The 12347-nt window shown below is 49.8% G+C and overlaps 2 protein-coding genes across 3 annotated transcripts in view; one reads left to right on the top strand and one right to left on the bottom strand.

Moving 5' to 3' along the window:
• CUNH6orf201 (chromosome unknown C6orf201 homolog) overlaps nt 1–8126 on the top strand; it is a 26680-nt gene extending 18554 nt beyond the window's left edge. The window contains exon 3 of the mRNA XM_023712126.1: nt 7780–8126. Coding sequence (XP_023567894.1) covers nt 7780–8101 — 322 coding nt within the window. The 3' untranslated portion in view covers nt 8102–8126. The remainder of the gene's footprint in view (nt 1–7779) is intronic.
• Nucleotides 8127–8170: 44 nt separating this feature from the next.
• Eci2 (enoyl-CoA delta isomerase 2) overlaps nt 8171–12347 on the bottom strand; it is a 19541-nt gene continuing 15364 nt past the window's right edge. For both annotated transcript variants that reach the window (XM_004628386.3, XM_023712125.1), the window contains 3 exons: nt 10289–10378; nt 9198–9341; nt 8171–8338 (listed from right to left, as the gene is read on the bottom strand). In XM_004628386.3, the coding sequence (XP_004628443.1) occupies nt 8183–8338; nt 9198–9341; nt 10289–10378 (390 nt within the window). In that variant the 3' untranslated portion in view covers nt 8171–8182. The remainder of the gene's footprint in view (nt 8339–9197; nt 9342–10288; nt 10379–12347) is intronic.

The raw sequence follows: 12347 nt of genomic DNA, 5'->3' as shown, positions 1-12347 counted from the left end.
AAAAAGAAAAAAAAAAACGAAAACAAAATGACCCCCAAAATTTTATTACAGTAAAACACACATTATGATTAATATTTCTTCATAATATTGTCCTTTCATTTCTTTCTTTCTTTCTTTTTTTTGTATTTAGTACAGGGTCTACAGGGTCTCGCTACACAGATCAGACTCTAGTGATCCTCTTATTTTCAGCCTCCCAAGTGCAGGGATCAATCGCCCAGGGGTGGGGCCCACATGGCACACCTGGGATAGAACCCCTGTCCCTGCTCCTGCATAAGCAGGTGCTTTAGTCCGCAGAGCTGTCTGGCCAACCATACTGCCCCTTACTTTGCACACATTGATCCTTCCACTCTTGCCACTTTTGTTGTTGTTTGGTGGAACTGGGGATTGAACTCAGGCCCTTGTGCTTGCCAGGGAAGCGCTTATTCCACCGAGCCATCTCTCCGGCCCCCTCTTGCGACTTTCTGAAGTGGTTCTAGAAGCTCTTTTTCACGTGTGTCTTTAGTCATGCTGTCATAGCTGCCTCCATGTCTTGAGAGTCAAACTGCTCTGGGGAAGGGGCTAAAATTCATATGGCGCTGGCTCTGGTGAAGGAGAGGTGAAGCCGCCCCGCTGCGGTTTTCGAGTGCCCTTTCTGTGGCTGGCACTCCACCTCAGCGCTTGTGGCAGATTTCCTTGTAAAATCAGACTTTATAAAGGTAGGAAAGAGGACTCCCATACTTGCTTCAGGTGGCAGCAGGGACAATGGGTGGGTGTGGGCAAGGTGAGGGTGTGTGTTTGGAGGGGAATTCATGGCAATGTACCTTTTTACTGTAATTATTATTGTCATTATTATTTTTGTATTTTAGGGAAGGGTCTACAGGGTATTCAGGGTGTCACTACTAGACTGGACTCGTAGTGATCCACCTATTTACAGCCTTCCAAGAGCTGGGATTACAGGCGCGCGCCCCCACGCGCAGTCTCAATTGCTGTCTCAGTGAGCCCAGGTGGCTGGGCTGGCATGGCTCGGAGGCATGGGGATTGAACCCCTGGCCCCTGTGCCTGCTTGCTGGCGCTTTAATGCACTGAGCTATTTGGCTGGTCCTTATAATTAAGTTTTAAACATTTAAATACTGACCATGCATTTTGTGCACCTGTGCTGCAGACTTGTCAGTTTATTCTTTTAGCAGGTAGCTTCTACCCTGGCTGGGCGCTCTTTTCTGTTTGGCAGAGGTACAGGGCCTAGCACCTATGGCAGGCAAGTCTCTACCCTGGGCACTGCCCTGGGCGTAATTTTCCTTTACTATGAGAGAAACATTTCCCACCAGACCCGAGGCCATTTATGGCTTGGATCGAAAACATCCCCTTTCCCCAAGTCTCCAGCGTTTGAGGAGGGCCTTTGAGAGGGCGATCATGAAGGTTCACGCAGTGGTTGTCGGAGGCATGGACGCTTAGGCGGTGAGGCCTAAGGACGGCCGCTGGGCTGCAGACGCCTCTCCTTCCTCTCCTCTTCCCCCACTGCCCTTCCAGCTCTGCCCCTGGTGAGCTCCCCTGCTGTGCACATAAACCTCTGAAACTGACAGAGAAAAGTTTCAAAAAGTAAGCAATCTAAAGAGACAAACTAAAACAGTGGAAAAACGAAAAAGAAGCCACGAGCAAGAACAACAGAAAATGCCCAAGGCGGGAGCACACAGATAGAGTAGACCCACACCATCCCTGGCGCCCTTGTCCCAGCCTGGCTGCACCTCCTAGCCTCTCTCTTGCTGTGCTGGCTTCACTGCCTGGCACGGAGCAGGGAGGCTGCAGCCCTCAGGGCCACGAGCTTGCCCACACGGGGTTCTTCCCTCAGGGACCCCTCTCTCTGCCACCTTCATTTTGAGGCAGACCCTGCTGTGGTCTCCAAGTTTTCCCTCCACAGGAGGGAGGTGCTGCTTCTCACCAGGTGCCTCACCTGCACCCCGACCCATGCCACTTTCTGTCCCCCAAGACTGTACAGTCCTGTTCCCGTCACTGTTTTAAGAGCTTCACAGTGAAGTTACACCTGGCAGTCCTGTTCCTCATTCTCGGTAGTTCCCAGCAGGGGTGTGTGCTGGGGACACCCCTGAGGTACTCCTACTGGTAGCCTAGGTGGGCACTGGCTGTGGCCCTGCAGGCACAGTGCTTCCAGTGAATGGGGGCAGACGGGTAGCCATTTCTGGGTTGCTCCAGCCTCTTCTTTTGCAAGTTCTGCTGCACCCAGATGCAGCTCGCTGGGTGCAGGCCTCCAGCCTCTGTGCCATCAGCACTTAGATTCAGGACCCCATTTTCAGACTGCAAGTTCCTGCTGGTGTCCTGGGACACACGGCTCTTCAGGTCTGTTTTTCAGAAGCCCTGACTTGCAGATGTGCCATTCACAGCAATCCCCTTCCCAGTGGGGAGGATTTGGGGACTGAGCCCATCCTGACTGCAGACCACTGCGCAAGAGCCGCTCAGCCCGTAAGGGATCAGACCCTCACCCCAAACGGCACACAGTGCCCTGGACCTGGGATGCATGCGAGCTGAGATCCAGGCGCGCTCTGGATTGCCCGGCCAAGCCAGCCTCAGCACCAGCCCCTCCTGGAGAAGTCCAGTGCAAGCTCAGGCTAATTCTTGTGAGTGACCCTGGCAGGGGGTGGCCAAGGCAAAGGTGAACTAGAAGATGCATAGGATGTTCCACTATTTTCAGTGTTCCACTATTTTCTTGTCTGTGGATTCATTTATTCACACATGTTAAGCAGCTTCCAGAGCTACTTTCAGTCTGTGGCTGTTTATTCGATATTTGCATAGGGGGATGGGCAGCTATAGTTTCCTGCCCTGCTAATTGCCTGACTTTTTTTTTTTTTAAAGCTGGGTGTCTCTATGCAGTTCGGGCCAGCCCCGTGCTCACTTTGTAGCCCCCAGGTTGGTCTTGAGCTTTCAGTGATCCTCTTGACTCTACCTCCCAAGTGCTGGGATTACTGGCGTGTGCCACCATGACCAGTTCCTGGCGTCGTTTCTGTTTATGCATCCCCCACAATATTCCCTTTTCTTCACACTGATCTGTGGCTCTCTTAGGCTCACGGACTCTTCCACGGTCTAGTCTGCTAGTGAGTTGTAAGTTCCGCCAGTGAGCTGTTTTCCAGATTTTCCATTCTAAAGCATTGAATTTTCTTGTTGGTACCCCTCTGCTGAAAACTTCACACATATTTAGTCATTTCAAGTGTGATTTTCTTGACCTCATATAATATAGTTATAACATCATTAAAGCTGCACGACAATTCCAACATCTGGGTCATCTCAGGACTGACATGTTATCTTGTTTTGCCTGAGAAATATCAGATTATCAAGACTTTTGTATGTTACATCACATAATTTTGGACTGTACCTGGAACACTGCCATTGGACAAAGTTGCTTTTTTAGCAAGTAGCCAGCACTGAGGAAGGTGAGGCAGGACCTTTGTGAGTTTGAGACCACCCTGAGCTACAAAGTGAGGTCAAGGCCAGCTTGACCTGCATAGTGAGACCCTGACTCAAAAAGACAGAGAGAAAAAAAAAAAAAAAAAGGAGACGACGACAATAAAAAGCAAGCAGCCAGCCTGGTTGATTCAGCCAGCAAGCTGTGCTGGTTTTGTGTGGGTGAGGTCAAACTCCCAGTCTGATTCTCAAAGTCATTCTCTGTTGGTTTGTGTCCATTCCGTTCATGAACCAAAGATCCTCATGGGTTCACACAGAGAACGAGAGTAAGTTGCGCCTTTCCCAGCTCTGGGATTCTCTTCTAGCTCTCCCCTTTGAGCTCTCAAAAAGATCTTTTCCTGGCCTGCAAGCGTTTTTATTTTCCTCCACTTCTATTGCCTGGCTGTGCTGTGGTCGGCACTGCACTCCTCCGCCACAGAGCACACCTGCAGGCGAAGCCTTGCGCTCCAAGGAAGCCTCGCGCTGGGAGCAAGCCCGCCGTTGTGTCTCATCACCTGGGGAAGCCCCTGTGTGGCTGCCTCTGTGTGCTGGTGGCTTCTCGTGCTCTACTACTCTGCATCGCCAAGTAGTTCTTCCTTGGTCCAGGGAGTTTAGTTATAATTATTGGGCAGGACAGACAATACCTGGCCTATGCTACCATTGTGACCTTGGAACCCTGCTTGGTTTTTTAAACATTGAATGCTTTTACCTGGAATATAAAAACATAAAAATGTACATACTTATGGGGTAGCAGGTGATGCTTCAATTCATGTGTACAAGCTGGGCTTGGTGCCGCACGCGTATAATCTCAGCACTTGGGAGGCTGAGGCAGGAGGATTGTTGTGAGCTTGAGACCAGCCTGGGCTACAAAGTGAGCTCAAGGCCAGCCTGAACTGCAGAGTGACACACACACACACACACACACACACACACACACACACACATTATATAACGCGTAAATCAAGTTAAGCTTACCTAGCTCCTCTTCTGGAGTCTTCCTTCCCATTTGCGGATTTGCTTCAATTTCCTTGTCTTAGGACCCAAACTTAGAAGAGCAGCAGTACGTATACCTCTTGCAATTTTGGGCCTCATTTTTTGTGGGCTAAAATATAATTATGGGCATTAACCTCATAATAGCAAGTGTTCAAAAAACACATGGTTATTTCTAGTCATATATTTCTTACAAGGCTATTTTTGATTAAGATTATTAGAATAAAATAAGAATTAAAATGTTAAGAGCTTGATGATGAGTTTATCTGGAAACTGATTCTTGACAGAAATATCAGAAAGGAACAGCATTTTGCTGGGTGTGAGGAACCGAACACTCCAGGATTCTGAGGCAGGAGAATCACAAATTTAAACCCAGCCTCAGGAACTTGGCTAGACTCTACCTTAAAGGTAAAAATGAATAAATAAAGGGGTCGGTGGGGATGATGAGGTTTAATGCAAACGCACTCGATCTACTACCCAGCACTACGTTTAAAAACAGGATTTAGAAAGGCAAAGTATTCCACAGCAGGTTCACAGCCCTTGGGATTGTGGCCCTAGCTCTTCTCAGAAGACAGCTATGGGAGTCATCAAAACAGGAAGTCACAGGACTATACGGCAGTGTACAGTTATGGCTCTTAGAAAATATATTAAGGATGAAATGACCCATTATACTGGTTGATACATTGTGTCAACTTGAGAAGTTTAGAAGTTTAGGTGACTCAGCCGAGAGCCAAGATTCTTAGCTTGTAAACATCCACATTCTGTGCAAGAGGAGGGCACGGACATTGTGTGAGCTCTACACCCCCAGCCCTAGGGTAGCTTGTTTATGACAAGAGGAGGGGACAGAGGCTGGCTAGAGGCCACAGCTGCTGCCCTTCCCTTAGCGCTCCACTGTTTTCTGCTCTCTGCCATGTGCCACTCTGCCGGGGAGCCAGCCAAATATAGATTAAAACCTCCACAAACTGAATAACCCTTTCTTTCCTTAATTTTGGGTGTCAGGTATTTTGTCCCTGCAATGAGTGAAAAATAACTGAGACAAAATTTGGTACCAGGAGTAAGGTCATTGTTGTGACTACACCTGACAATGTGGATTATGAGCTTTTGGGAATGGCTTATGGAAGAGATAAGAAAGGTTTGGAAAGGTTGCCTACTAGCAAAGAGCTGGAATGCCTTCAGCTCTTGTGTATGGGAGATTCTGGTCAGAGCTCAGAAGACCAGAATGCTGATAGCCTGCCTGTAAAGACCAGGCTGGGGAGGTTTCTGCTGGGAAGGACTGCAATGGTCATTGGACTGTGGATGATTTGTGGTATGGCTTGATAAAAATTTGTCTGCATTTTGCTCCTGTCCAGAGACTTTGCCTAAGACTGAGATTTAGTGGACTAGTTATTCTTGCCAAAGAAGTCTCAAGGCAGCTGAATGTTGAGGCAGTGGCATGGCTACTGCTGGGGGCTTTTAATCAGATTTATTTTGAGAACAAAGAGAAAACAGCCCATTAAGATGATTTAAAATGTTGTGAGTTTGGCCAAAAAACAAACAAACAAACAAACAAAAAACACCAGGAAGGCTGTGGACTGCAAAGATAAAGCTGAGATCTCCATTGCCGGAAAAAACATGAGACTAGAAATGGTGTCCTGAGGGCATCACAGGAGGTGGCACGTTCTCTCACTTTGCAGCCTCAGAATCACAAGGGCGAGGGACTTTGCTTTGAGGACACAGCTGCAGAGCACCATCTTCCAGAATGGTGCCAGCACAGAAAATCTGCTCCTCAAAATCAAGGCTGGAGTGCTCAGCCATCCAGGCACTCCACCCCTACAGCCAAGAGAGAAAGCAAGCCTGGCTACTGCTTGAGCTGGCAGCAGACCTTGGTATCACCCACATGGCATTGGTTTTAGGGGAATTCAAAATGCAAGAGTGCTGAGGGCTGGCCAGATAGCTCAGCGGATTAAAGTACCGGCAAGCAGGCACAGGGGCTGGGGTTTGATCCTAGGGCCCGCTCCTGGGGCATGCTGAGACAGCAATTGAGACTGGGCGTGGTGGCATGTGCCTGTAACCCCAGCTCTTGGGGGGCTGTAAACAGGAGGATCACTACAGACCCGATCTAGTAGTGAGACCCTGAACACCCTGTAGACCCTTCACTGAAATACAAAAATACAAAAATAAAAGAGGCAAGAGTTCTGAAGTTAAACTTCCACCTGGATTTCAAAAGGCCTGGGAGGCCAGGCAACGTATCCTTGCGAGGGCAATGCACAGAACTGTAAGATGCCTATTCAGTAAAACCCCCAAAAGTTTAGAAATGTCAAAAACATAGATTAGTATCTAGAAAATGCTACAAGGAGAGAGGAAAGCCAGCCCCCGGCAAAAGCCACGGGAACCACCAACAAAGGCCAGGAGGGGCGCACCGTATCAGGCCTTTGGAGCTCACATCTCATCACAGCTTGCTCCAGATGGTCCACATGAAACTATAGGGCTTAGTTTGCCCTTCTGGATTTTGGACTTGTTTTGGTTCCAATGGTTTGTATCCTGCTGTGCATACCTTGTGGAATGATATGCTTATCTTGTGCCTTTAAATGTTGAAAGTGTTTAACTTCTCATTTGTACAGGGGCTCACGGCTAAGAGTTAGCCTCAGATCACAAAAACTTGGGATGTGGACTTCTCAGGATTGCTGACACTGTGAGGACTCTGGCAACTCTAAGAGACAGACCACAGTGCCTTTTGCATTAAGGGATGTACATGAGTCTTGGGGGGGGGGTGCCCAGGGACAAAACGTCACGGTTCTAATGTAACACAATGTTCAGGTTGTAAAATGTTAATGAGCACATCTGTGTACCTAAGACCTGGTACAGGGAAATGTCTGGTTGACAAGGGGTGGATTGTACTGTTGATGCATTGTGTCAACTTGAGAAGGTCAGAAGTTTAAGTGACTCAGCAGAGCTCCAGGGTTCTTAGTTTATAAGCATTATCATCCTGTGCAAGAGGAGGGCACCGACACTGTGTGAGGTCTACACCCCCAGCCCAGAGTATTTTGTTTATAAGGAGGGACGAGAGGCTGGCTAGACTCCGCAGCTGCTGCCCTTCCCTTTGTCTCCGCTGTTTTCTGCCCTCTGCGATGTGCCACTCTGCCTGGGGGCCAGCCAAATGTGGACTAAAACCTCCACAAACTGTGAGTTAAGTAAAATAAAGCTTTCCTTCCTTAATTTTGGGTGGTGGTAACAAGTAAAAAATAACAGACACCCATATTTCCTTTCACATTTTTTACTGAAATTGAGAAAAGAAAAACTACGATTCTCATTCGTTTTCTATAACAAAGATTAGAATTAGTAAAGAAGAGATCCTGAATTTGTTCCTCCCACTTGCCTTGCCAGGTGGCTCAGGACCTCGCGTGGATCCACTGAGGATCTCAAATCGGTCACAGATCAGCTGGCAGCGTTTGGCCCGATCCGGTCGGTCACCACCTGTGGACGCCAGAGTGCCCTCGTGGTATTCAGGGACATCGAGGCCGCCTGCAAGGCTGTGAGCGCTTTCCACGGCAAGGCCCGGGGCTCCGCGCTGCAGTGCTCCTGGCGGCAGGGATTCATGTCGAAGGACGTAAGTGGCGTCACCTCAGCCCTCGGTGCACTGTTAGGGAAGTTCTATTCACGAGGACTCTCAGTGCAGCAGGACACAGCTGGCAAGGGGGCCCTTTAAAGGCGCAGCGAAGCCGACCTCGCTTCAGAGCAGAGCCGGCAGCACTCCCCTTCCACGGCGCTGCACGCGCTGTCGCGGCGCTCACAGTTTCCCTTTCTTGGAGAAGAAAGTCTGGATGGCGTTCACGCACTCCTCGGAGAGCCACCTTTCCTGCAGCACTCTGCACTCCTCGGCATTGACCGCGTGCAGAGTTTCCTTTCCGAAGCTTCTGAGTAGCTGCTTTCCGATTCTCATTGCCTGATGGGGGCCAAAGCAGGGTTACGAGCGGTTCTATGCGCGGCTGGGGGCATTCGCACTCTTGCTTCTCCAGGGCCCACGAACTCGCCCTGTCGTGTCCTCACACACGTATAATTAACGACAGAGCTCCCTAGCCTTCGATGTCTATAGCAATCCTGTCACTAGGGATACACGTCCAAAATGCCCCAGGCAGAATAAAGGCTTCTGGTTCTACCACCACATTTTTTCCCCCCTGTACCAGGGATTGAACTTAGGACCTTGCGCTTGCAAGACAAGTGCTTAAGCCACTGAGCTATCGCCCTGGCCTTATGACCACATTTTGAATACTAAGGACGCATGCATAAGGCCAGCCAGCCTCTAATTACCATAAATAAAAATAAAAGTGCTGTGCAGTATGGCTCTCAAGCGCAGCCCACCTTTCTGGCTTCTCTCCTGAATTTCAAAACAGAAGTACTCAGCAAACACTGCTGATCATCTGCTACAAGTTATCCCCACAGAGAACTGCCCTTCTGCCTATGATAGAAATAAATGACCATTTGATAAGTTTTATAAAAATCAGCATTTCCAACGTTATTATAGTTATTTCAAATCTCATATTTAGATGTGCTTAATGGTCATACGCAATATGTCTTTCTTCTGTTTTTTTCTTGAGACAGAGTCTCACTATATAATTTAAGCTGGCCTCAAATTCACAATGATCCTCCTGCCTCTGCCTCTTAAGTGTTAGGATTACAGGTGTGCACTACTAGGCCTGGCTCATCTTGTCTTTTTTTACAATTCATTCTGCTAAGGCAGATACACTGCCTCTTAGGAAATCTTTTCCACGGTTCCCACAAGTAGAAGGTCGATCTGTACTGACTTTTGGAGGGTTCTTGGCGTACGCAGTCAACCTGGCCCAGGCTTCTTTCTGGAAAGTGTTGTGGGGAAAAACTTCTGTAACAAGGCCTTGAGCACATGCCTCTCTTGCTGTGATCTTCTTCCCAAAAATAAGCATCTCAGCTGCCTGAAGAGAAAAGCAGGGTTAAGGCACTAACTTCAAGGCTTCTGTTAACTTTGGAATTGACTGCTTTCGGGAGATGCAGTTGTAGTCATCTGAGCTTGCTTGTCTGTCTGCCTGTCTTTTCTCTTTTCCGGAACAGGGGCTCACTGTGTAGTTTAGGCTGGTCTTGAATGCTGATGTAGCCCAGGATGGTATCGAACTCATGGTGATCCTGCCTTAGCCTCCTGAGTGCTGGGATTACAGGCCTGGCCTAAGGGTATCTGTATTTCATTCTAAGGAGTACCTGAGGAGTTCAATGAACAGTTTCTAAATTGTCCTGAAGCCTTTGCACCCCCGGCCCACTGTCTACGGAGGGTGGGAAGGGCGCCCGAGAGGATGGGAGCCGGGGAAACTCGCCTGCCCCCCTACTCCCGCAGCCATGGTCTGCTGCAGGAGGGAAAAAGCAAACACACGGCTAAGGGGCAGAGTTAGAGATGGCCCCTCCTTGTCATTTGCTGTGGCTCCTTATGCAGTGACCTGAGCTCAGCAGACTGAGAAGATGGTGTGGTTCCGTGGCTCCTGCCACACAGCCATGGAGGTTGAGGTCCTTGCTTCCTGCAGGGCAGTGAGTACCAGACACCCAGCAGAAAGAACGGTGCTGCTGTCTGGGGACCTGGAGAGATTTCTAATTTCTTTTTTTTGGTGGTGGTGGGGTACTGGGGATTAAACTCAGGACCTTGTGCTTGCCACGCAGGCACTTACGCCGCTGAGCTGTCTCCCCAGCCTGAGATTTCTAATTTCCATTGACTGGATGCTTCCTACAGCCTACTTTCTCTGTACGCAAAACTCTTGCATGTGGAGATCAAAAACTGCCTTCTGCCTTTGTCCACCTTAGCAAGACAGAGAGTGCAGAGAGTCACACTGCAGGCAGACGGGATGTTCCACTGTAGTTCTAAGCGTCTAGTAGTTACCTTGGCTGGGCCCATTATCTTTGGGAAAGTGTATGAAGAGCATCCTTCCGGGGTAATGCCAAGACTGCTGAATGGAGTGTGGAATGTTGCCTGTTTGCAGTGAGAAGAGAAAGAGAGCCAGGTGTTAATGTATGATTTTTAAAAATCACCATTTGATCATAACTTCAAAAACTCAGTTGAGATGGTGTGGCATAGTGCACATGCAAATTTGTTCTTAACGTGTCCGTTCATTGAGTTTTAACAGCTTGGGTTATGCAGCCACCACGAGACACAGAGCTCTTCCATGGCCCACAGAGCTCTCTCCCAGTCCCGTGGCAAGCTGTTCCTTCCCAACATCCCCATGCCATTGGCCTTCTGTCTCTGCCCTGCAGTCTGCCCATCTGCAGTGGCCTGCAGATGGAGCCCCGTTCCCTAGCCCTCTGGGCTGGCGTAGGTCGCTTGGCCTGAGGCTGCAGGCAGTCCGCACTCTAGCCAGTGAACAGCTGGCTCCCCGTGACTGCTGCTCAGGGACCCACGGTCTGGATGGCTCTGACCCACTCATCCACTTGCCTGTCAGGGCCACTGCAGTCTGCCTGTTTTGAGTGTCTCAGTTACTCTTCTCTCCTGCTGGGACAAATACCTGACACCCAAAATGAAGGAAGGAAAGGTTTATTTAGCTCCCAGTTACTGGAGGTTTCAGCCCATACTCAGCTGGCTCCAGGGCAGAGCGGCACATGACACAGAGTAGCCTTCACGGTGGTGCCAAAGAGGGAAGAGGAAAGGGAGGGCCAGCAGCTCAGGCAGCCAGCCAGCCTCTGTCCCCCCTTACACTGCAATGCACAGTACCCACCCAGGGCCAGGTGCAGCCCTCACACCTGCAGGCCCAGCACTGGATCCAGAATCCATCAGACTCGAGAAGCTGCCCCATGACTGCATGAGGCTCTGGGGCAACACCTAGACACAAACCGTAACGTTGAAATAAGCCTAGTCAAAAACCACCGAGTTTAACATATAGAATTCCTCTTTGCCAGTTATACTTTAATGGAGCTGAAAAAAAATTAAAATCTTTTCCAGATATTCTACAGCCCCAAAATGTTGTGGTGACATATGTGCAGGGCTCTGGGCGAACCTGCCTCAGTTTCTTGGGCACCAAGCTGGGAGTGGAACGGCTGCGCTGTGTGTGACGCATCTGCTTGACTCAGAAGCACTGCCAGGCAGCCGCACAGCGCAGCTCTCGCACCCACCGGTGGCGCAGCACAACCCGTCTGCTCCGCAGCCAAGCCAAACCATCACTAGAAGACTTGGTAGCGGCAGTGTTCTCTCACCGTGCCTGTCGGCTGATGATGGGAAACATCTTTTCATGCATTCATTGGCCACATGTCCACTTTCTGTGGTGAATGAACCATTAACATACTCTGCCCACTAGGCTTTCAGTTAGACCTGCTCGCCTATATTTAACACTTTTCCATGTTCTGGTAGTAAGTGCTTTCCCAGGTAAATATCACGAAGAGAACTGTGCCGCTCTGTGGCTTACCTTTCTACCCTTCTCCCAGCCCCGCACTGGGGGACGAACCCAGGGGTGTCCTCCAACTATGCTACACCCTAACCCTTTTCAGTTTGTGAGTCTGGCCTCAAATCTGTGGTCGTCCCGCTCAGCCTTCCAAGTGCTGCGGTGACAGGTGAAGCTGTACCTCATTTCAGGTCTGCCCTGAAACATCCTGCTCAGACGTCTCGGGTGTCCAGAAGCACCAGCTTGCACAGGCAGGTGGCTCATGGGGCGCCTCGGTGGGTGGCTGCCCTGGGGAGCCCATAGCCAGACATGCTGCTGAGAGGGGCGCCTCGCCCGAAGAGGCGGTCACTCCTCGGTGACCCGGGAGAGCGTCATCTTGTCCCCAGCGCCACTTCCTCTCTCTGCAGCCTGGCTGCCGCGGACTGGGTAGCTCTCCTCTGCTGCGCCATCTGTATTTTTGCCTTAAAGTTAGCCAGCTGTGGCCCGAACCCACAGAAACTACAAGCGCAAATAAAGCTCCTGTCCTGAGCTGTGGTATTAGGTGGGTTGCCCCCGCCATGGGAGAGTGGC

Source organism: Octodon degus, unplaced genomic scaffold (genome assembly GCF_000260255.1).
Source record: "Octodon degus isolate 3935 unplaced genomic scaffold, OctDeg1.0 scaffold00023, whole genome shotgun sequence".
NCBI lineage: Eukaryota > Metazoa > Chordata > Mammalia > Rodentia > Octodontidae > Octodon > Octodon degus.
Note: the sequence above shows the minus strand (reverse complement) of the source record. Positions and strands in the feature narration are given on the sequence as shown.